Source organism: Camelina sativa, chromosome 19 (assembly GCF_000633955.1).
Source record: "Camelina sativa cultivar DH55 chromosome 19, Cs, whole genome shotgun sequence".
NCBI lineage: Eukaryota > Viridiplantae > Streptophyta > Magnoliopsida > Brassicales > Brassicaceae > Camelina > Camelina sativa.
The window spans coordinates 20,836,124-20,857,751 of NC_025703.1; the positions used below are offsets into that span (position 1 = coordinate 20,836,124).

The window sequence follows — 21,628 nt, forward strand, 5'->3', positions numbered from 1 at the left end:
ACACCGAGCTAATGGAGAAACTCACAAGTGAAAACGCAAAACTCAAGGTAGGGAATTTGCTCTATTACCTTTTTGACTTCTGCTTCTTAGTAAGGATTTCAAAGCTGTGGAAAACAAATAAATATTAGGAATTTCATATCTCTTTCATATGCAGTCCCTGGTAAGTTCGCTGGAGCAGAAGATCGATGAAACAGAGAAAAAATTTGAGGAGACAAAGAAAATTAGTGAGGAGAGGCTGAAGAAGGCTTTAGACGCTGAAAGCAAAATTGATAATTTGAAAACCGCCATGCACAAGTATTCACTATTGGTCTTTTGGTTAATTTAATTTCCACAGAGATATGAAGGTTTTCATTACCCACTGACAGTCAACAATTGCGCTTTTTCTTCATTTGCAGTCTCGAAGAGAAACTAAAGGAGGTGAAATTTGAGAATACCTTTTTGAAGGAATCTGTGTTGACCACTCCTGTTAAAACAGCATCAGTACGTTTCCTTTCTACTCCAGTAAAGGTAGACATGCCAGAGAAATATTTGGATGTCTACATCGTCTTTCTCAATCATCCAAATAACTAGATTGCTCTTATTTGTGCAGAACTTAAAAAATGGCCTTCATACTAACGAAGAAAGCCAAGTCAATGTAAATTATGTCTTTCTTTCTCTGTCTAGTTTTATCTAAAGCTCTGCTCCATTTGTTTTTATATCTTTAAAAGCCGTCTTTGCAGGGAGCGGAGTTTACAACACCGCCAAGGGTACAAGAATCAGGATCTGACACTAAGTCAAGGGGATCCCATATTGATCCTCAACATGTATGTTGTTTAGTTAAATCACACTCGTATGTGTTTCTCATCTTTAATATATTTCCTCTTTGGTTTATGTTGATGTTTAAATGTTTTTTTCTTGGAAAAGGAGGATGTTGATGCTCTTATCAACTGTGTCACAATAAATGTGGGATTCAGCCAGGGGAAGCCTGTAGCGGCATTTACCATCTACAAATGTCTTCTACATTGGAAATCATTTGAAGCAGAAAAAACCAATGTGTTTGATCGTCTCGTTCAAATGATTGGTTCTGCTATAAAGGTATTAAAACAGGATGATGTCTTGTCTACGTCTGTAAAAAATCTAGTTTTTATCGGAGTTGAATGATTAGTGATTCTTATTACCAGGACGAAGATAACGATGCTAATTTGGCATATTGGTTATCCAATACATCAACCTTATTATTCATGCTCCAACAAAGCCTGAAATCTGGAGGAACGGGGGCCACTCCACTTCGAAAGTCACCTTCCTTAGTCCGATGGATGACCAAGGTAAACATACTCTTCCTCTGTTTTTTCTGGCAATCTTGTGCTCCAAAAACTAAACGTTCCTGACCTTCTATGTACCAGGGTTTCCGTTCTCCAGCGGCTGAAGCTATTCGACCAGTTGATGCCAAGGATCCAGCTTTGCATTTCAAGCAGCAACTTGAAGCATATGTTGAAAAGATTATTGGAATCATTTGGGATAACCTGAAAAAGGAGTTGAACACTTTCCTTACTCTCTGCATCCAGGTGCTGTGATCCACAATGCTTCTCTACTTTCATCTTTCTTTCGTATGTGTGTTGTACCTGACATGAGAGACTCTTTCTAGGCACCAAAAACATTTAAGGGGAATGCGCTAATATCTATAACCACTGCTAAATACTGGCAAGAGATTATTGAAGGCCTAGATGCACTGCTAAGCACACTAAAAGAGAGCTTTGTATGTGAAAACTCGCTTCCACTCGCTGCTCTTATCTCCATGAATGTCACGAAATTCTTACAGCTTATTATTGTTACAGGTTCCTGCGGTTCTTATTCAAAAGATATTCTCTCAGGCTTTCTCACTCATCAATGTCCAACTATGTAACAGGTGAGAAATTGTTATTGTCTATTATGGAATATGTATCTCTATGATAAGCAGAATTTAATCGACTTCGTCTTTCTGATCTGCAGCCTTGTCACCCGACCAGATAACTGTTCATTTATCAATGGTGAATATCTAAAATCTGGTTTAGAAAAGTTAGAGAAATGGTGCTCCGAGACAAAAGAAGAGGTATTCCCAAGTACAGTTTCCTTTCTACTTTTGTTATCTGTCAATTCATTTGGTCTATACATAACACAATCTCTCGCCTGTGATACCCGTCTCTGATAGTATGCTGGCTCATTATGGGAGGAACTCAAACATACCAGACAAGCTGTTGGATTCTTGGTATGTTTAAATTGTTTTGAAATTTAAGAAATGTCGCCTAAGCATTAACTTTTAACTTCACTTGAACCTAAGTAAGAATATGCATTTCTCACATATGTTCCCCTTTGAATTTGCGTCTGCAACAGCTCATCCATAAGAAATACCACATCTCATACGATGAGATTGCAAATGATCTGTGTCCAGTAAGTCTCTCTATCAACCAACTCTTTTTCCGGTAGCTGATGAATTTTGACATTGTAATAACGCTCACACCATCTTTCCTTCACTCAGAACCTTCAAATACAGCAGCACTTCAAACTATGTACTCTGTACAAGGATGAAATCTACAACACAAAGAGTGTTTCCCAAGATGTAAGCTTTCTGAGGAAATAGTTCTCTTCCCTTGACATATATGGTCTTTAGGATCTGCTGCTCTAGTAGTTTAATCTAAATGGTCGCACACCGATCAACAGGTAATTGCAAGCATGACAGGAGTTATGACAGACAGCAGCGACTTCTTGTTAAAAGAGGATTCTAGGTAAGTATGGCATTTAAAAGTCATGTCCTTTTTTGCTTTCTAGAAACTAACAAAACCGTTCCTTGGGCACGAGCAGCAACATCATTTCCTTCTCGATCGATGACTTATCAAGTTCAATGCAAGATAAAGACTTTGCCCAAGTGAAACCTGCTGAGGAACTTGTGGAGAATCCAGCTTTCGTTTTCTTACAATAGTAGTAGTAACTCAGAGAAACCAAAACTGCCTGCACCCTTCAAAGAACACCATCCAAAAAAAAATAGGAGGAAGAATCTAAGAGAAAATTGCTGCGAAGAGTTTTTAGATTCGCCGATTCGTTTATATGTTTATCATTTGTAACTCTCTAATCATCCCAGAGATTTCATATTTTTTTCTTTTTTGCTGGGAGTAAACAAAAAAGAGACGACAAGCTTTGGCTAATGGTTTCATTTTAGTTAAATATAATTTTATTTCTTTTTGTAATTTCAGAATACATTTTTTATACAAAATTGACATTCATTTAGCACTTATCAGTATCACATTCAGAAAAATCGTAAGAGTTGGGCCTTAGTGAGTTGAAAATGGGCCTGTAAAATAAGCTCACTAATAGTTTAGAATGAGCCCAACAGTGGTAAAAGCTTAGTGTGTGTGTTTGTGGAGTAGACAGGCAAATGGCTAAAATCCGGCAAATGTCGTAACCTTTGTTTGTTGTGTTATCATCTCTTTTCTTTTCTTTTCTTTTTCTCCTATCTATCTCGATCGGTAATTTAACTCATTAGGGTCTCTCTCTCTCTCTCTCTTTCTCTGCTTCTCTGCAAATTTCCACAATCTCCGCCGTTTTGGTTCCATACGGTTTCTGGGGAATTTTTTTTTTTACCGATTAAAATTTTTGGGTTTTCGTTTTTTTTCACTCAGGAACCTTAGAAACCCTAATTTTGATATATTAGCTTTAGAGAGAACCTTCCATCGATCCGTGTACAATACAAAAAAAAATTGGGTTAAGTAACGCGAATTGAAGATGCCTCCGAAGCAACAACCAAAGGCTGATTTGGCGAAGAAGCAGAAACAAGTGGAAGACAAAACATTCGGGTTGAAAAATAAGAACAAGAGCAAGAACGTTCAGAAGTATGTTCAGAGTCTCAAGCAATCTGTGCAGCCCAAACCCGATGCTTCTAAAGCTGCAGCTAAGGTAACCCACTTCAGATTCCTGTGATTGGGTTTTGCTTTTTCTTGATGGATTGAAGTTAGTTCGATAGTGGAGTTGTATTTTCTCTTATGAGTGAGAGAGAGATGAATCTGTCTATTCGGAATAAGTTCTCTTTACCAATAAAAAAAAATGGTTCTTTTTGAGGACAGAAAAAGAAAGATGAAGAGAAAGCGAGAGAACAGGAATTGAATGAGTTGTTCAAGGTAGCTATTAGTCAGCCCAAAGTTCCTGTAGGTATGTATGTTTATTTTTCATGGAATGTCTTAACTGAAAGCTTGTGCCTTTGTTCTTGATATTGTTTCGCTAGTTCGTTCACTTTGTGTTTAGGTAGGATTTTATTGAATATGGTTTGTGGTTTATGGTAGGTGTGGATCCAAAGTCTATACTTTGTGAGTTTNAGTAACGCGAATTGAAGATGCCTCCGAAGCAACAACCAAAGGCTGATTTGGCGAAGAAGCAGAAACAAGTGGAAGACAAAACATTCGGGTTGAAAAATAAGAACAAGAGCAAGAACGTTCAGAAGTATGTTCAGAGTCTCAAGCAATCTGTGCAGCCCAAACCCGATGCTTCTAAAGCTGCAGCTAAGGTAACCCACTTCAGATTCCTGTGATTGGGTTTTGCTTTTTCTTGATGGATTGAAGTTAGTTCGATAGTGGAGTTGTATTTTCTCTTATGAGTGAGAGAGAGATGAATCTGTCTATTCGGAATAAGTTCTCTTTACCAATAAAAAAAAATGGTTCTTTTTGAGGACAGAAAAAGAAAGATGAAGAGAAAGCGAGAGAACAGGAATTGAATGAGTTGTTCAAGGTAGCTATTAGTCAGCCCAAAGTTCCTGTAGGTATGTATGTTTATTTTTCATGGAATGTCTTAACTGAAAGCTTGTGCCTTTGTTCTTGATATTGTTTCGCTAGTTCGTTCACTTTGTGTTTAGGTAGGATTTTATTGAATATGGTTTGTGGTTTATGGTAGGTGTGGATCCAAAGTCTATACTTTGTGAGTTTTTCAAGGCCGGGCAGTGTCAAAAGGGTTTCAAGTGCAAATTCTCTCATGATTTGAACATTCAAAGGAAGGGTGAGAAGATTGATATTTACAGCGATAAGCGTGATGAAGGTAAAAGCAGCGCTAGTGTCTCTATATATCAATCCCTTTGGTCCTTTGGATGATGTTCTTATTTTTGCTTTTGTTTATATTGCTTTAGATGGAGATATGGATGAGTGGGATCAAGAGACCCTTGAAAAGGTTGTCGAATCTAAGAAAAATGAATATAATCAGAATAAGCCAACAGATATCGTAAGTTGTTTCTCTGTCTATTCCATACTTTTTAATTGTATGCTTGTCTGGACATGTTGCTTGAGGGCTTCCTTTTTCATAACACATGCTTAGCAGTAGCTTTTCTCTTGGTAATGCACTGTGCAAAAGTTTGAACTGGTTTGTGTTCAAATATACAACCTTTAACATGGATTATGTGAACTGATGCATTAGTTTGGTTTACATTTACCCGTTGTACTGTGATTAAGCTGTAGCTGATATGGATTCACCTTATGATGTACTTCCTTTAGCTAATAGCACGGTTAATCTTGGGAGCCAGTTTGCCTCCCGTTGTTCCCTTGTTGTTTTCTGCTCGTTTGGATCATGCTTGACAAGAGCTCATGCTTTTCGTGATGGTAGTGCGAATCATAATTTTGATATAGTTGTTTCTTAACTTTATTGTTAGCTAATTCTATGTTAGAAGTAGTAATATCCCTGCGTATTAACTCAATAAATCGTCTGCATAAACTTTGTTTGCTGAGTTCATTGACTTGTAATTGTTTCTGTGTTTATTAATATGTAATAGGTTTGCAAGTATTTTCTGGATGCTGTGGAAAAGAAACAGTATGGGTGGTTCTGGTCATGCCCCAATGGTGGCAAAGAGTGTCATTACAGACACGCACTTCCTCCTGGATATGTCCTGAAATCTCAAATGAAAGCACTCTTGGAAGAGGAGTCATCAAAGAAGATGGCAGTTGAGGACGAAATCGAAAACGAGGTTTGATACTCTTCTGGTTTCCCTAATCTGCTCATAATGCTAGGACCCTGAACTTGATATGTGAGACCCGTGTTTTCTTGTTCTATGTTTCAGCGTGCAAAACTGCAAACCGCAACCCAGATGACTCCTGCGCTATTTATGGAATGGAAGAGGAAGAAAATAGCTGAAAGAGATGCAGGTTTGGCTGCTTCTCAAGCGGAGAGAGCTAAGAACGACCGTATGAGGTAATCCCATTCATCATTCTGATATCAATCTTCAATGTGACTCTGTTTTGTATAAGCTGACTCATTGTGTGGATATGTAATCTCAGTGGTCGGGAGCTGTTTCTGTCCAACGCAAGCTTGTTTGTGGATGATGCTGAGGCTTGTGAAGAATACGAGCGGGAAAGAGAGCAGGAAGAGACTGAACAAAAGGTGAGATCTCTCTCTCTCTCTCTGTCTCACTTTCACTTATTATTTAAACCAACCAAGTCATGTTAATGGAATCTTGGTATTTTACTTTTCAGGCAAAGAACAAGGAAACAGAAGCAGGGACGAGCAAGAGTAGTGGTGATGGTGAACAGAGTTCGAAACAAGTCGATGAAGAAGATGAAGACGATGACGATGATGATGACGACTTGGACATGGATGAGCTGGATGAACTGGAAGCAAGCTTGTCGAAGACATCGATCCAGATTCGTGAACCAAACAATGAAGGGTCATCTTGAGATGGAAACATGGTTCAAGAGAAACAGGTGGTGGAAGAGAGAAAGCACATGTTTTGTTTTGTGTAATTTCAATAGATTGGATTTTACAGACACATCCTATTTGAGGGTGTGGAGGAATAATCTTTGTTACTGTCTTAAATGTCTCTCATTCAAGGACTAGTAGTCTCTTTTTTTGTCATATTTTACATGTGAAGTGTGTCAACGAGTGGTGGTAAACATAAAAACTTACTAGTGGAATTACAAATTTCTAAATAAAAGAAAACTAAAGAAACAAATAGGGTTGCAATTTTATTCTGATCAATATTGAGTTTACTAATGATATTTAAAAAGGCAAAATAAATATATCTTAAGAATTGGTTTTGAGGGAAAAAAAAAAAAAAAAAAAAGGGAAGCATCATCCTCGGGAGGAAGAAATCGCCATGGTAGCCGCATCAGTGAACCTCGCAAACATGACATGGACGTCTCTGAATTCAAATCCAGCAATCTCTTTCTCCATGTTAAGGGGAATCAAAAACTTCGGCATAGTACCTTTCAGGAGATGTTTAAAGCCCACTGTTATCGGAATCGCGTCGTGGCCACCACTCCGTTCTTCTTCTTCTTCTTCTGTTAGGGCCATGTCTTCTTCGTCGTCTTCTCCATTGGAGGAGACTGTTAAAAAGACTGTGGCAGAGAACCCTGTCGTTGTTTACTCCAAATCCTGGTGCTCGTATGGTTCACTCTTTCTTTATAAATCACAATGCTTTTTTGTTCAAATAGAGGAACCTAGTTTCCCGATTTCCCTAGATATCAATATTGATACGTTTGCTTAAAATTTTGAAATGGGTTTGTTCTTGGGTGAAGATACTCGTCTGAAGTGAAGTCCTTGTTCAAGAGTCTTCAAGTTGAGCCACTGGTTGTTGAATTGGATGAACTTGGTATGCTTTCATCACTCTATTGTATATTTTTATTTCTGGTTCTGATTATTTTGCTATAATGGTTTTGCTTATGTGTTGATATTGTTTAGATCGGTGAATGGTAAAGCTTGTTACAAGTAGCCTATTGTTTCCAAGTAGATATGGTTCTTGCTCCTCTTCTAGTTGGCTTTGGTTGCTTGGTTGGTAATGTTTGTGGATTAGATTCTGATGAAGGAGGGTTGATATTTAGGGGGGTTTCTAATGCCCCGTGATACCTTTACATTTTGGAGTAGTTTCTGTGTGTTTGTCTCTGTAGTAGTATNTGTTCAATTAGAGGAACCTAGTTTCCCGATTTCCCTAGATATCAATATTGATACTTTTGCTTAAATTTTGAAATGGGTTTGTTCTTGTGGTGAAGATACTCGTCTGAAGTGAAGTCCTTGTTCAAGAGTCTTCAAGTTGAGCCACTGGTTGTTGAATTGGATGAACTTGGTATGCTTTCATCACTCTATTGTATATTTTTATTTCTGGTTCTGATTATTTTGCTATAATGGTTTTGCTTATGTGTTGATATTGTTTAGATCGGTGAATGGTAAAGCTTGTTACAAGTAGCCTATTGTTTCCAAGTAGATATGGTTCTTGCTCCTCTTCTAGTTGGCTTTGGTTGCTTGGTTGGTAATGTTTGTGGATTAGATTCTGATGAAGGAGGGTTGATATTTAGGGGGGTTTCTAATGCCCCGTGATACCTTTACATTTTGGAGTAGTTTCTGTGTGTTTGTCTCTGTAGTAGTATTACTTTTGAGGCAAAAGATTGGCTTGTTGATGAGAAATCAATTGCTAGGGTATTTGTAATGGCTTAAAACCTTACACATTGAAGATTCTTACCTTCCTGTTGATCTCAGACAGTATGCTTCTATTTTTGACAAACTGTTATCCAATTGCTATCTTTTTCGTTTTGTTGTTTTGTTTTGTTTTTTTGGGTAAACCATCTATGCCTCAGGGTATTGGTCTTAAACGTTTACAAATGTTTTGGTGGTTTTTTGGCATCTCCAGGTTCAGAGGGGTCGCAACTGCAGAATGTGTTGGAGAAAATTACTGGACAATACACTGTTCCCAATGTCTTCATCGGTTAGTTATTGTTTTTCATTTGCATCAGTTACTACACTCTGATATTTTTCTTGATTCTCTTCCCGAAAACACAATGTTCGCAAACACGAAACTGCAGTGAAATCTTAGTCACCGCATTCGCGATGACCATCACATAAACAAATCGGATTTTGATATAATGTTTTTGTTCATGACCAGGGGGCAAGCACATTGGTGGCTGCTCTGGTACACCCTCTTCTTTTCTTTCCTCAACACTGATGTTCTTTTACACTTTTGTGTGCATTGGCCATCAAGATAATACTCAATGTCTTGTGGTTTTTCTGATAACTTGATATGCATATCATTATTGTTGAGCAGATACATTGCAGCTGTACAATAAAGGAGAGCTGGAGGGAATTATAGCTGAAGCCAATGGAAAAACAGGTCAGACCTAGAGAGATTTAGAGATGGAACTGTTTGGGGATTTCTTCGTGTTCCCTTTTTGTTTGATATCAGAACCTCTGAATAAAATGATTGAAGTCGAGATGATTTGGTGTTTGAATTTATTGTCTATATATAGATATTCATTAAGACTCTATTGTGTTTCTTCTCATGTAATTCAAATCCAAGTAAGTAATAAACAGCCAGGCCGGGTGTCGTTACTAAACCGGAGTTTGATGTGAATCACAACTTAGGAGTTTGCAACCAATTTTAGAGGTTGCTAAAATGCATATGGGAAATCGATCTTGAGATTGTAAAAGTTGATAAACTTTTTGGTACATACTGATACGGTTTGGTTCAAAATTACAAAACAGACAAACCAGTTTAGAGACTGGTACAGACCAAGTCTCTCATTTGACTTCTTCGATCTCGTCCAGTGCGTAGTTGTTGGTCGATATATTGGCGTAGTTCACCTTCGAGAACCGAACCACAACCGGATATTGGGACTTCGGGTCCTGTCAATTTATACCGGAGTATACAAGATGAAACGAAATCGAACCGTTTGATTGTAAACTTGGAAAGTAGATGCATTACCTGGTCGACGGCCACAACTGATCCAACGTTCTTGTACCAGTAGGATTCTTTCCTTAGAATCTTAACCTGTAAGTCCCCAAAATTTCACATGAGCACCATGAAATATGCTCTTAATAGATCCTAAACTTATTGATGTTACATAATGTAGCTAAAAATATTAGTGCAATGTTCTCTAGTAATCTTCACTTATAGGTCTCAAAAATTTCATATAAGTTTCACATTGACCCCATAACTGTAAAACTAATCTAAATAGACCAGAAACTTGAATTGTAGTAGATACAAAAATCAGCTCTAATATATATATATATATACATGCATCATAGATGATGTATGAGTAAGTGACCTTGGATCCTCTCTTGGGGCCAATCGGAGGAGGTTTAGCTTTGGCGGCCGGAGCTTCCTTCGGAGCAGCAGCAGCAGGGGCGGTGGTGGTGGAAGAAGGCTCCGACGATGGGGTTGCCGGAGATGCATCATCCGCCGCTCGGACTACTAGCCTCGAACCGAAGCTTCTCATTGGCAAGAAAGAGACGACGATGGCGCTTTTCGAAGAACCGCCGCCGCCGACTACAGCCGCCGTGACATTGGCCGTCAGAATAAATCCGGTAGCTGCTGACGTCATCGCCATCTGTGTGATGTTTTTTGAGGAGAGAGTACGGTACAGATTAGCACAGAGTGTGTTGGTTTGTGTTGTGTGATCCAAAAAAGACTTTGGCATCACACAAAAAAAAGGGACAAAGATTGAGATTGTTTTGGGGCTTAAAACGAATCGTTTTCGCCACTTGTAGTATGACACGTGTGATCACATATACTCATCATCAGTGTCTTCTTCTGGATAATGTGATGACGTGTCAACACTTCGAAAGAAGAAGAAAAAAATCCGAGCAAAGTATCTCTCTCTCTATATAGTGTGATTAGGGTTGCTTTTTGGCGCCAAAATTCATTCATTTGACTTCTTCTTTCTCCGATTTTTCAAATGCTTGAGAATTCTCGCCCATGGACGCGTGAATGATGATGTGAAATCTCTCCTTCTTCATCTTTCATATCCTTCGTGAATTATATAGCAGCGTTTGATTTGAATCTGAATCACAATCCTCCGGTAGATCGATTTCGGATTATCAGCGATGAGAAGAAGGAACCACCGAACCAAAGCTGACGAAACCCTAAATAAGACCGACCCACAACAAATCGGGTTCAAATTTCCTGATCCGTCGAGCTCTCAGGCTAATTCAGGTATTTTTCCAACCTCGATTTCGTTTTCGTGACTCTGTTTTTGTGTTTGTGTGTGTTCAAATTTTTCATTCATTTTTGGTTTTAGATTTGAAACGCAGGAGGAGAAGGGTGAGTTTCGACGACGATGTCGATCATCATCGGAGTCCCTTCAACGAAGCTCAGGCCGGACGATGTGAGTGTTCGCGTCTAGCCATGGTTTCATTCACCTATAAAGTTCTGTTAAATGAATTTGATTTCTTTACATTGCAGCGATTGATGCTGATGCCAAGACCTCTGAGTTTGCGTTCTTTAAGAAGTTAAAGTCTGGTTTTGGTCACTGCTCTGAATCATCATCTTATGACTCTAGTAAATCATCAAACAAGGCGAAGCAAAATCCGAGAACTTTCGAATCCAGAGTCAAACCAGGAGGTACTAAAGGGTTTTTTTTGAGATTTATCATCTGTTGTCTCTTGTGATTGATGGATAGTTTCTGCTTTTTGATTTTCATCTCTTCTTTCTGTTTTAAAAATTCAGAACGTGCAGCAGCAGCGGACTGTGAAGCTAATGATAGATCCAAGAGTTGTAACTTCTCCACACCCATTCATAGTGCTACTAGACGTGGTAATTCATGTGACTCTGCTATGTTATCTGGTGTCAATTTGACTCAAAGGGATATTATAGGTTTGTTAGCGGAACTGTTACTTTGATTTCTTGGTGTATGTTTGTGCTACATGATATTCTCTCTTGTATCTTATTGTGACAATCTTGTTTCCATTACATGTTGCTTACACATCTCTTACTGGTATTTTTGGGAACTAGTGTGATCCGTTTAAGTTCTTCTGTTTTTTTTTTTTTTTTGCTGTTTATAGAAAACTATCCGGGGAAATCTTCTTCATCATTGAGTAGAGAAAAGGACACAGTTCCAAGTGGTAGCAACCTGAGATCTGCAAGTCGAGGTAGACTTTGGATTTCCTAGTTCTTAGACTGCTCTTACAATGTCAAAGAAGCAAAACATACTATACGTCAAATCAGTAATTAAGAAACATGGTTTTTGATTTATCAGGAATCAGTGATGAGAAAGGAGACATATTCTTTGTTAAGAGAAAGAAACTGCATCAGTGGGTCAAAGATACATGGTTTTCTGAAATTTCTGAGATTACTTCAAACGGGTACACAGTAGTTGTTTAACTTATCTAAATCTCAATACTTGTTTCTATAATGCACTCAGAAGAAGAAACATTTTTCAGGCACGATTTAGTTTCTGTTCTCTTAACTCGGCTGTTCCCTGGTGCTGAGGAGACACGTGTAAGCTTCATAGAATCCCTGAGTACTTTTCAATTGCTTATCTTGATCTATCCTCAGCACTTTTTGTTTCTTCTCAGCCCTCTAGGTTTTCCAAAGAGAGGACGGATAGAGTCAAAAGAAGAACGTTTGTTGATGCTCCTGGATCTAAGTTTCTCAAGAGGTCTCATGAAAGCTATAGAGAAGTTGACCGCAGTCTGCAAATGGAGGACAGATTGATCCCTTGGCAGGGATGGCTGGAAAATAACATTACCCCGAGGCTGCAGTATCAAACAGGTCATGTTCAGAATAGTTTTATCCCAAGAGATCCCGAAGAGATTAGATTTCCCATCTTATATCCTAAGGAATCAGTTTATCGACCTGAAGAGATTAGCTTTCCCATCTTATATCCTAAGGAATCATTTTATCGACCTGAAGAGATTAGCTTTCCCATCTTATATCCTAAGGAATCAGTCTATGGACCTCCACTGTTGAAACAGAAGGCGTGCCTGTCATTTCCTGTTGAAGAAAATTTGGACTGTTCTCCCATATCTAGCCTCCATTTCAGAAACTACAAGCCTGTTTCAACGAATTACCACAGAGAAGATAGTGGATACAGCTCAGAGGACTTGTCACATGAACATAGAGACCCTTCATCTGCATTTCTTCTCGAGTGGAATACTGAAACCGCAAGCACCAGAAAGACAGATGATTTTTCACTTAGTTATCACACAAGACTCATCACGTATCCAAATGCATCATCCTCATCATTGACTGATAATCCATGGAGCTCTGACTATTCTCCATCCCATTATTTGGTTACAAGGGAGCTGTACCCTCTACCTTTGCTCTCTCATTACACTTCAGGCAGTTTCTACTTACCAACAACGAAGCAAACCAGCCATTTTGAGCCTGAACTCAAGAGGAATATTATTGATGAAGAAGATGCGGTTGCTGCAAACCAGAATTTCCAGACATCTCATTTCACAGATAGCTCAGATTGTTTAGCCAGAGACTACACATACTATCGTAATCTTTCAAACTCTCCAGTGGATCATTGCCCTTTTAAAATCCCTGGATGTGAAATAGCATCCTTGCCATTTTCCAGTGTCAGCAATTCAAATTTGTTGGAAGCGTCAAGTCCTACACAGAGTGATCGTTTTAAGTCTCATGATTGGATACCCTTTCGGTTTCAGTCACCTCGAGCTTGGATTGATTCATAGAATGGCTACGAGCTTACGAGCTTAAAGCAGTAACTGAGAAGAACTACTCAGAACCGAGTTTGGTTGCCATAGGTCAGCATCTCTCTGACTTATGAACATTTTGTGTCATGTCATTGTTCTGCATTAGTTTAAATGAACACATTTAAGTCAGAAGACATAGGAATTGATAGTTTTAGATCTTGTCCAAACTTCATTACTGATGAATTGATTGAAGGAGATGTAGATGAACGTTATGATTCGATTCGACATAGACTGATATATATGGTTGAGATGTTAAAAGATCTTTTAAATGAAAGTTATTTCATGGGGACATTAGTAATTGGTTGCCATTCTTGACGTTTCTTCTTCTTCTTCTTTTTGTTTATGTCCTCTTTTTTTGATGAATCTCTTAGACCCTTCTCAACTACCAAATTAGTTGGAACCAGATTGAGAAGAGGTGGGATTAAACAAGAGTAAAAGGCATGTGATATGCGAATGCAAATATATATGTATATGATTAGTTATTTGATAATTGCTTCCTCCTTCCTATTCAATTTGATGGCATTTCGTTACACATCAATTATTATTACTCTCCCGAATAAATATTGTAACTATGATTTCTTTAAGTGTGTATGATCAGCTGAAAATTTCGTAACCTTCAAATTTGTAGAATGGACTAAGTTAGTAGAGTTATTACTTGGCTAACAAAATTTGGTTCGACAAAAATTCGTTTTGTCTTGTTTTTATTTTTATTATATTTCAAGGAAGATGATCTCAATGCATATTCACCAACCAGATGCATCAGATCTAAAACTAAAACCTCTAAATGTTTACTTAGCTAATTCTTGTAGTATTGTTTTGTTCTGTTATTTCAGTTAGATCAAATGCATGCATATTTCACTAACAAGAAGCTTCACAGTCACAGATTCTTAAACTAAAACTTCAGAAGCCTCTGCAATTGAAATTCTCGAGTTCAATCTTTTCTTTTTTTTTTAGTTCAATATATTCTTGCTTTGCAGAAACTGATCTAAACACTTAAAAATAATCTCTTATGTTCATAGTTTTTGTCACAACAATCTTTAATATTCAAAGTTTCAAACTAAGAGAAGAATAGTAATAGTGTCATCGCATTACATACAAGGAAAAAAAAAAGAATGATTTAGAAATGGTACGTTCAACAAAAACAGATAGTTTCTTAAACCCAATCGGCCCACAGTATCATTAACACCTTCTCTTTGCTGACACCTTCCTGACCCAAACAGTTAATTTTTTATTTATTTCTTTATAGTTTAATACTCTTAATTTCCATAAATACAAACACCTATAAGGCTATAACCATAAATCCAACGGTTAGTTTTTGATTTTGAGCAAGGGGATCACAAAACTGGGTCAAAAAGTTAGCTCGCACTTAATGCAAATCGAACCGAAATTCTACGAACCGGTTTAGAACAGTTGAAAGTTTGATGGCCCGATCCATGAATCATGATGTGATGTCTCTAATCAGAGAGAAACGAGAGAGTTAATCAAAGCGTGGAGATGTGTCCACGTTGTTTGTCTACACTCTACATTGCCATAAATAGAAAGGTTTTTTAGTTTACTAGTTTGGAATGAGATGCGATCAATGTGTTTACAAACATATAGTAATAATAATAATAATTATATCAATTATAGAGAATGAGATGCGATCAATGTGTTTACAAACATATAGTAATAATAATAATAATTATATCAATTATAGAGAATGAGATGCGATCAATGTGTTTACAAACATATAGTAATAATAATAATAATAACTAGAATTGACGTGCTATGCCATCGTTATATGTATATGTGGGATATGGTAAACAAAAGGAGTAAAATCATTCAAAATGTTTTAAAAATCACTCTTGTTCACTTGGACAAAAATTCACGTTGTTTTTCTAAATTTTGTCATTTGATGTAATTACTCTAAAACTAGTAGAAATTCAAATGCTTGGTCACTAAAATTCAAATAAAACTTCATTATATTTGGGATGTTACATTTGGACAAGAAAAAGACATAAAGAGAATAAGTTAGTTGGTCGAACTTATCATTATTATTTTATATTTTCTTGCATATATATATATATATGATAAAACATATAACATGCTATTGTTTTATCGACATTCTTTGATCATTTATTATTAGCAACTGCGATAATGACATAGTATATATTTCTTTTCAATTTATTTTAGCTTGCGAGAGAAAATAAAAATATTGTTAATTATCTTAATTTTTTACGGTTTGAACCAACTACACATTATTCACATCATTAGTACCAGTAAAACTAAAAAAGAAATATCATCATTAGTAGTAGTGTCCGTTGCATTTGCGCACCCAAAACAAAAAAAAAATGTTCTTTAGAAACAAAACAAAACTTCAAAAATTTGTATTGGAAAACTAAACCAATTTCTTTTATATATATACAAAATACTATTAATATTAAAATTCCTTTTATATATATACAAAATACTATTAATATTAAAATTCCTTTTATATATATACAAAATAAACAGAATTACCAATTCTAGTATTAAAATCTAGAATACGTAAAAAAAAAAAAAATATATGTGATCATATCAAAAATTTAGAAATACAATCATCTAGTAACTAATTTCATCTTATAAATTTTAGTTGAGACAAACATGAATGCATATAGTAATAATGTTCTTCAACCATATATTATTTAATTCCATTTAATAAAACATTACAAACTTTAATTGCAAAATACGTATTATAAATATATTGGAAAAAGATCATTTTGCAATTTTTCCCTCTCCTAATTAAAAAAGATAAAAAGAAAAGTCCCTTTTACTAACCAGAACGAACGTCATCTCCTAAAAGCCTCTCTACCTGTTCGATTCGCATAAATCTTCTCCGGCGAAGCTATATCTCCGGTACATCGACGGAGCTTGACAATGTCTCCTGCTACCTAGCTACTACCAGGTCCTTCCCTCTCTCTCTCTCTATTTTCTCACTGAGTAAATCAGGGATAAAAAAGGTCTTAGCTAGTTTAAAAGCTCCGATCTCACTTTCCGATATGCTTCCTCGTTCTTACTTTGAACCGAACCTGATCTCTGTTCTGTTTTCACGAGCTCGTTGTTTCCAATCAATTTCATGAATTATTCGAAATCTGTGGTAAAATGCAGATTCAGTGAGAGGTCTAAGGATTCGAGGAGTCGATCTCTGATGCTATTAAGGAGGAGATAAAGGTCAAGCTGAGGTTGAGAAGCTTTCACTCATGTTATACCTGATTTGAGGACAACTAGTTTTGCTACTGAATAAAACTCATGGCTCCAGAGATGTCGAAAGAGGTTGCTGAAGATGATGATAGACAGAGTTCTAATAATGTGGTTGCTAAATTAATGGGTCTAGAGACTGCTCCACCACCACGGAGCAGATCCAGATGCTCTTCGTTGACTTGTGTGGGTACTAGTGACGAAGCTGCAAAGTTTCATAAGCATCACAGAGAAGATGACAAGGCTAACCTCCTCCTTTCAAGAAAAGGAAAGTGTGATGCAAGTGTGAGTGATAAGCAGATGGATCTTGTTCGTCGAAAGTTCATGGAAGCGAGACACTTGGTTACAGATGACAAGAAGCCGCACAGGTCCAAGGAGTTCCAAGAAGCACTCCAAGTTTTAAGTTCCAACAAAGATCTATTCGTTAAGTTTCTCCAGGAATCAAATTCTTTGTTATCTCAGCATCTCTCTGACTTTCAGTCTGTTTCTTCTCATCAAGAAGCTAAGCGCATTACGGTATTGAGACCTTCTAAGGCTGTTGCTGCTCAGAAATGTGTAGCTGAAGATAGTGAGAAATCGGCTTCTTTGATTCAGCCAACTCGAATAGTTGTCTTGAAGCCTAGTCCTGGGAAGGCTCTAGATATAAAGGCTATTGCTTCACCACATCCTTATCTTGACGAGGCTGGCGATGCTGAGACTAGACAAGTGGCAAAGGCCATTACACGTCAAATACGCAAAACTTTTGGGGGTCACTGCAGGAACGAGACTCTTTCTTCGTCTTCTTCTTCTTCTTCTTCTGTCTTGTCCAATGGCTATAACGGTGGTGATTGTTCGTTACAAAGGTCAAAAAACGAATATCCAGTGGGAAACGTTAGCATCTCTGAGATCATGTCACCATCCTCTAGGCATTCATGGGACTGTGCAAACAGGTTTGAGAGTCCTTTCTCTTCCTCTTCATTTAGCAGAGTCTCGTGTTCTCCAGACTCATCTGTCTACAGAGAGGCAAAGAAACGTCTCTCTGAGAGATGGGCAATGATGTCACTAAACGGAGACACACAAAACTTACCAAAGGCCTCAACGGCCTTGGGCGAAATGCTTGCACTTTCAGAGACGAAGATACCTATCGGATCCAATGAAACAAGACGATCAGTTTCATGCATAGGTGATGGTTTAGATCAAGTAGAAAGCACAAGTGATCCACTGAAATCCCTTGAAAGGTCAAAATCAGTCCCTGAAATCAGGCTCAATGGTGAAACCTCAAAAGCACAAGCTCACCGAGAGCTTACTGAGTCAAGAAGCTTAAAGTCATCATGGAAAGTTTCAAGCTTCTTCTTCTTCCGTAATAAGAAATCAAACAAGGAGAAGACAGGTGCACCGTCTCAATTGGCTATACACCGTGAAGCATTTCAACAACAAAGCATATTTACAAATGAGGTAAATAACAATCTAAAGCTCTAGTTGTGAGTTTTAGTACATGCTCGGAAACCATTCTTGTTTTAATCATCTGCCATTGATTTGTTTGCAGGGAGAAGTGGCAAATGAAAACCAGGACCAGCCGAGTCCAGTTTCGGTTCTACAGCTCGATTTTGGAGAGGAATGTTCTGGATCAGCAAAACCATGGACCACTGAAGGTTAGTTTTAGCTCTCTCGTGTTGAACTTTACAAGAGTTTATCAATTGTATTGTAACACTAGTACTGTCACATTTCACAGGAGAAGAAATGTCTCCTAAATCTAATCTGATTGACAAATCACCTCCAATTGGATCAATTGCTCGGGTTCTCTCATGGGAGGATGAGTCATATACAGACACAACTAAACCCGCAATGGGAATCGAGGAAGATGAAGACTGGTATGGCTTCATCAAAGCGCTCTTAATAGCGTCTGGTTTCAGTGGTAGTGACTCGCTTATGGCCCGGTGGCACTCACCAGATAGCCCCTTAGACCCATCATTAAAAGACAAAATTGCCAACAAGGAACTCATCAAACGCAGGAAACAAAGATCAAACCGCAAACTCGTTTTTGACTGCGTTAATGACATCATAAGAGAGACAACATTAACACTTGCAAGCACCGGCTTGACCAAGGGATTTGACATGGTGGAGCATGTCTGGACAGAGTTACAGGACTGGGCATCGAGTGATGAGTTTGTCGGAAAGATGTGGAATTATAGACAACAAGTGGAAATGAACAACTTGGGGGCTGAAATTGAAGTGATGTTGCTGCAAGAGCTTGTTGAAGAGGCAGTCTTTGATCTTACTCGATGAAACAATGTATATATATACATTGATATAAGCTTTTGTAATGAAACATATATAGATAATATAATCCCTACTATTATTTGTAAAGTCGTTTAACTAATAAACCTTTGTTCTGTAAGAAATTACAAAGGTATGCCATTGGAATTATGACCAAATTAATTCATTTAAAAAAGGTCAAAATCGTCATTTAATCGTTTCTCTATTCGGATAAACACGCAGATCCTTTTTACCCAATATTCTGACCCGGTTTCATTTTCTAATCTCAGCCGTTCAATATTTTTTTAAGAATAAATCGCAATAGTTCATTGACTAACCCTAAAAAAAAAAAATTCCTTCACCTCTGTTCTCTCTCTCTCGCCGTCTCTCCCAAATGGATTTAAAGTTTTTTTTTCTTTTTTCTCGACGAACTCGAAGAGATGCAAAGGAAGAGAAGAAGGAAAAGAATTTCCATTATGCTAAGGTTTTAGTTTCTTTTCTCTTTTAATTAAGTTTATATTTTAAGTATATGTTTGATGATTAAAACCAAGTTTAATTGGAATTTGGTTTCTGAATCTTGATGTGTAGTGGTTTTGGATTATTCTCTGGTCATCAGCACGATTTTGAGATGATAAACTCAATCTCATAAATCGTCAATAACTCAACCTCAAAAATCTGTCTGATTCATCTCTCTGATCAAGTAAGCTCAGATACCGATTGTTTTCTTTCTAATCTGAATCGATTTGTGTAAGATTCTCTTATGGTGGGTTCTATGGTTTTAAATGTTTTTTTTCTTTGGATTCATGATATGATCTTTAACATTTTATTTGTATGTGAACTCTAGATGTATTCAAACAGGGAATCATCAAAGGCGATCTAGGAGAATGAAGCAAGAGTACTTGGTATATCTTGAACCTCTGCTAAGGTTAACACAAATAGTTGGTTTGATAATTTGATTCGTACTATAAGAGTTCACTTATTGGATGGTACTATAAGCGGAGTGCTATTGTTGGAGATGGAATGGGGACTATGGTGGCAAGGTATACACAATTGTTTTCAATTGCAAACGATTCAAAGTTTTAATCTTTCTTACAAAAGCTTCCTGGCCCTTACTGTCACAGTGACGTATACGAAGGAACCCGAGAGGCGAAAGTGGAAGATCTTACTGGAATTAGAAAAACAATCAAACCTCTGGAAGAATCAGGGGCTTTAGTTCGCAGAATTAATGAAGAGGTTCGCAGATTATCGCTTGTGCAGCTTTGTTCCCTTTCTTTAAAGAAAAGTGTGGAGATATTGCAGCTATTGCGGTTTCATCAGATTGATGTGGACAAGGACAGGGAGATAAATTGCTCGGTACAATCATGAAACTTTTGAGTATTGTGTGTTTACAATCTACAGTTAAAAGAAAAATCAGTTTCTTACACTATCAGATTTTTGCAGATAACATTTTTGACAAAAAAAGCGTCAGCTCTTGGACTTGAGATGCTTTTTCTGCTAACAACGAGAACAGCTGACTGGTTTGTGAGACGCGGGTTTCAGAAATGTTCAATCTCGATGATACCAGAGGCAAGACAAGAAAGAATCAATATTTCGAGGAGATCGAAGTATTACATGAAGAAGTTATTGCCAGACAGGAGTGGGATCTCTGTTGTTCGTACATTTCAGTTTGGCTCATGAGAATGTCGAGAAGAATGTAATTGACATAGAATTTTTTTGCTCAATGTATAAGATTATGTCGAGTTTTGAATGAATCAACATTATTTCCAACGCCATAGCATCTATCACTTTGAGTTTCTCCACAAGTCATCTCCTTCGTGACACCATCTTCTCCTCTGCTGTCTTGATCTCGGGGAATGAAACAATGGATAAAATACGTATGTGCTCATCAAATCTATACTTTTAAACAGAAGTATATAATATTTTCATATTTATATTTGATAGTGATTTTTTTTTCATATTAATATTTTCTACTACTTTTCTTCTTGATCAATTTATATAATATTTTCATATTTATATTTTCTACTACTTTTCTCTAGGTATGCTTTGGTTGGTTTGAACTAATTTTATATCTAAATTCGTAAATTAATTTGATTTTGACTTTACAGGAAATGTTTGTTGGATTCTCTTCTTATAATTTGATCTCATCTTTTCCCCAAAAAAAATTGATCTCATCTTTCAAGAATGTGATGTGCCACTGAAGCAAAGTACAAAAATAAGAAATTTTTAATTTTCTTTATTCAATCATACCCTTATTACCTTTAATTTAATTTAGTTTTTTTTTAAATAATTGACGTTATTGGCTTGATTTTTAATATATGTTGTAATTTTGCGATATCTTCAATCTCCTATCATTAGAATATCTTTGTAACACATGACTCCTCCAATGAAGAAGATTAGACTTCTCTCTGTTGAACTTTGTTCACTACTATTAAAAAGCACATAATATTTTATTTTAGATAAACATGTAACTAAATCTTAATAACCATTTGGTTACAAGATTTTCATACTTTTGTAAATATTCGAAGTTGTTTTCTAAAACCAAGAAATAGAAAATAATATAAACAAAATCTATAAAAATCCATGTTCGATATATTTTTCAATCCATATATTCAGTATCTTTTTTAGAATAATTTTTTTTCACAAAATGTAGTATGAATTAAAAAACTATAATTAATAATAAAAACATAATTAAATGTAACACATGAATTGAAGTTAATGAGAATCTCATTAATTAATATATGTAATCAAATAAATTGTTTTTTCACTAGATAAT

At 36.8% G+C, this 21,628-nt stretch overlaps 7 protein-coding genes across 8 annotated transcripts in view; 6 read left to right on the forward strand and 1 right to left on the reverse strand.

The window, feature by feature from the left end:
• The window catches only part of LOC104768049 (myosin-13-like), an 11,959-nt gene extending 8,759 nt beyond the window's left edge, over positions 1-3,200 (forward strand). Inside the window, exons 24-39 of the mRNA XM_010491992.2 lie at positions 9-47; positions 155-294; positions 396-507; positions 590-634; positions 720-803; positions 904-1,074; positions 1,161-1,304; positions 1,383-1,544; positions 1,625-1,735; positions 1,815-1,885; positions 1,969-2,068; positions 2,168-2,224; positions 2,350-2,406; positions 2,495-2,575; positions 2,677-2,741; positions 2,818-3,200. Of these exons, the coding sequence (XP_010490294.1) occupies positions 9-47; positions 155-294; positions 396-507; positions 590-634; positions 720-803; positions 904-1,074; positions 1,161-1,304; positions 1,383-1,544; positions 1,625-1,735; positions 1,815-1,885; positions 1,969-2,068; positions 2,168-2,224; positions 2,350-2,406; positions 2,495-2,575; positions 2,677-2,741; positions 2,818-2,935 (1,557 nt within the window). The 3' untranslated portion in view covers positions 2,936-3,200. The remainder of the gene's footprint in view (positions 1-8; positions 48-154; positions 295-395; positions 508-589; positions 635-719; positions 804-903; positions 1,075-1,160; positions 1,305-1,382; positions 1,545-1,624; positions 1,736-1,814; positions 1,886-1,968; positions 2,069-2,167; positions 2,225-2,349; positions 2,407-2,494; positions 2,576-2,676; positions 2,742-2,817) is intronic.
• Positions 3,418-6,843, forward strand: LOC104766809 (zinc finger CCCH domain-containing protein 21). 2 transcript variants are annotated; one of them, XM_010490767.2, is made up of 9 exons: positions 3,419-3,735; positions 4,340-4,510; positions 4,678-4,762; positions 4,894-5,034; positions 5,123-5,214; positions 5,759-5,950; positions 6,044-6,174; positions 6,261-6,363; positions 6,456-6,843. In XM_010490767.2, the coding sequence occupies exons 2-9, from the start codon at positions 4,340-4,342 to the stop codon at positions 6,654-6,656; spliced, it is 1,116 nt and encodes a 371-aa protein (XP_010489069.1). In that variant the 5' UTR covers positions 3,419-3,735; the 3' UTR covers positions 6,657-6,843. The 2 variants fall into 2 exon arrangements, with proteins under 2 accessions (XP_010489070.1, XP_010489069.1); XM_010490768.2 differs by lacking the exons at positions 4,340-4,510; positions 4,678-4,762 and adding an exon at positions 4,074-4,158 and having other exon boundaries at positions 3,418-3,906.
• On the forward strand, positions 7,064-9,248 carry LOC104766810 (monothiol glutaredoxin-S12, chloroplastic). The gene is given in 6 exon segments (XM_019241356.1): positions 7,064-7,362; positions 7,497-7,567; positions 8,518-8,585; positions 8,587-8,677; positions 8,855-8,881; positions 9,014-9,248. Coding segments are annotated over 6 exon segments (621 nt in total). The 5' UTR covers positions 7,064-7,075; the 3' UTR covers positions 9,091-9,248.
• LOC104766811 (photosystem I reaction center subunit IV B, chloroplastic) lies at positions 9,369-10,400 on the reverse strand. The gene is made up of 3 exons (XM_010490770.2): positions 10,014-10,400; positions 9,671-9,736; positions 9,369-9,591 (listed from the first exon to the last, which is right to left on the reverse strand). Exons 1-3 carry the CDS (start codon positions 10,383-10,385, stop codon positions 9,487-9,489), a joined length of 543 nt encoding a protein of 180 aa, XP_010489072.1. The 5' UTR covers positions 10,386-10,400; the 3' UTR covers positions 9,369-9,486.
• On the forward strand, positions 10,560-13,664 carry LOC104766812. Its single transcript, XM_010490773.2, has 8 exons — positions 10,560-10,900; positions 10,986-11,072; positions 11,150-11,308; positions 11,414-11,500; positions 11,749-11,835; positions 11,943-12,048; positions 12,127-12,184; positions 12,262-13,664. The coding sequence occupies exons 1-8, from the start codon at positions 10,792-10,794 to the stop codon at positions 13,381-13,383; spliced, it is 1,815 nt and encodes a 604-aa protein (XP_010489075.1). The 5' UTR covers positions 10,560-10,791; the 3' UTR covers positions 13,384-13,664.
• LOC104766813 lies at positions 16,173-19,077 on the forward strand. The gene is made up of 4 exons (XM_010490775.2): positions 16,173-16,327; positions 16,531-18,054; positions 18,146-18,251; positions 18,332-19,077. Exons 2-4 carry the CDS (start codon positions 16,672-16,674, stop codon positions 18,883-18,885), a joined length of 2,043 nt encoding a protein of 680 aa, XP_010489077.1. The 5' UTR covers positions 16,173-16,327; positions 16,531-16,671; the 3' UTR covers positions 18,886-19,077.
• Positions 19,298-20,624, forward strand: LOC104766814 (probable amino-acid acetyltransferase NAGS1, chloroplastic). The gene is made up of 6 exons (XM_019240712.1): positions 19,298-19,339; positions 19,444-19,555; positions 19,700-19,757; positions 19,852-19,895; positions 19,977-20,208; positions 20,296-20,624. Exons 3-6 carry the CDS (start codon positions 19,740-19,742, stop codon positions 20,530-20,532), a joined length of 531 nt encoding a protein of 176 aa, XP_019096257.1. The 5' UTR covers positions 19,298-19,339; positions 19,444-19,555; positions 19,700-19,739; the 3' UTR covers positions 20,533-20,624.

Excerpts from the sequence above, each read along its gene's own strand:
- LOC104766809 (XM_010490768.2), top strand. The coding sequence starts at position 3,736 with ATGCCTCCGAAGCAACAACCAAAGGCTGATTTGGCGAAGAAGCAGAAA. Across the intron at positions 5,035-5,122 it reads CAGCGATAAGCGTGATGAAG|ATGGAGATATGGATGAGTGG; the intron begins GTAAAAGCAGCG and ends ATATTGCTTTAG. Across the intron at positions 6,364-6,455 it reads AGGAAGAGACTGAACAAAAG|GCAAAGAACAAGGAAACAGA; the intron begins GTGAGATCTCTC and ends TTTACTTTTCAG.
- LOC104766811 (XM_010490770.2), bottom strand. The coding sequence starts at position 10,385 with ATGCCAAAGTCTTTTTTGGATCACACAACACAAACCAACACACTCTGT. Across the intron at positions 9,737-10,013 it reads GCCCCAAGAGAGGATCCAAG|GTTAAGATTCTAAGGAAAGA; the intron begins GTCACTTACTCA and ends GGGGACTTACAG. Across the intron at positions 9,592-9,670 it reads CAGTTGTGGCCGTCGACCAG|GACCCGAAGTCCCAATATCC; the intron begins GTAATGCATCTA and ends ATAAATTGACAG.
- LOC104766812 (XM_010490773.2), top strand. The coding sequence starts at position 10,792 with ATGAGAAGAAGGAACCACCGAACCAAAGCTGACGAAACCCTAAATAAG. Across the intron at positions 11,836-11,942 it reads CCTGAGATCTGCAAGTCGAG|GAATCAGTGATGAGAAAGGA; the intron begins GTAGACTTTGGA and ends TTGATTTATCAG. Across the intron at positions 12,049-12,126 it reads TCTGAGATTACTTCAAACGG|GCACGATTTAGTTTCTGTTC; the intron begins GTACACAGTAGT and ends AACATTTTTCAG.
- LOC104766813 (XM_010490775.2), top strand. The coding sequence starts at position 16,672 with ATGGCTCCAGAGATGTCGAAAGAGGTTGCTGAAGATGATGATAGACAG. Across the intron at positions 18,055-18,145 it reads AAAGCATATTTACAAATGAG|GGAGAAGTGGCAAATGAAAA; the intron begins GTAAATAACAAT and ends ATTTGTTTGCAG. Across the intron at positions 18,252-18,331 it reads AAAACCATGGACCACTGAAG|GAGAAGAAATGTCTCCTAAA; the intron begins GTTAGTTTTAGC and ends CACATTTCACAG.
- LOC104766814 (XM_019240712.1), top strand. Across the intron at positions 19,896-19,976 it reads ATGGGGACTATGGTGGCAAG|TGACGTATACGAAGGAACCC; the intron begins GTATACACAATT and ends TTACTGTCACAG. Across the intron at positions 20,209-20,295 it reads ACAGGGAGATAAATTGCTCG|ATAACATTTTTGACAAAAAA; the intron begins GTACAATCATGA and ends AGATTTTTGCAG.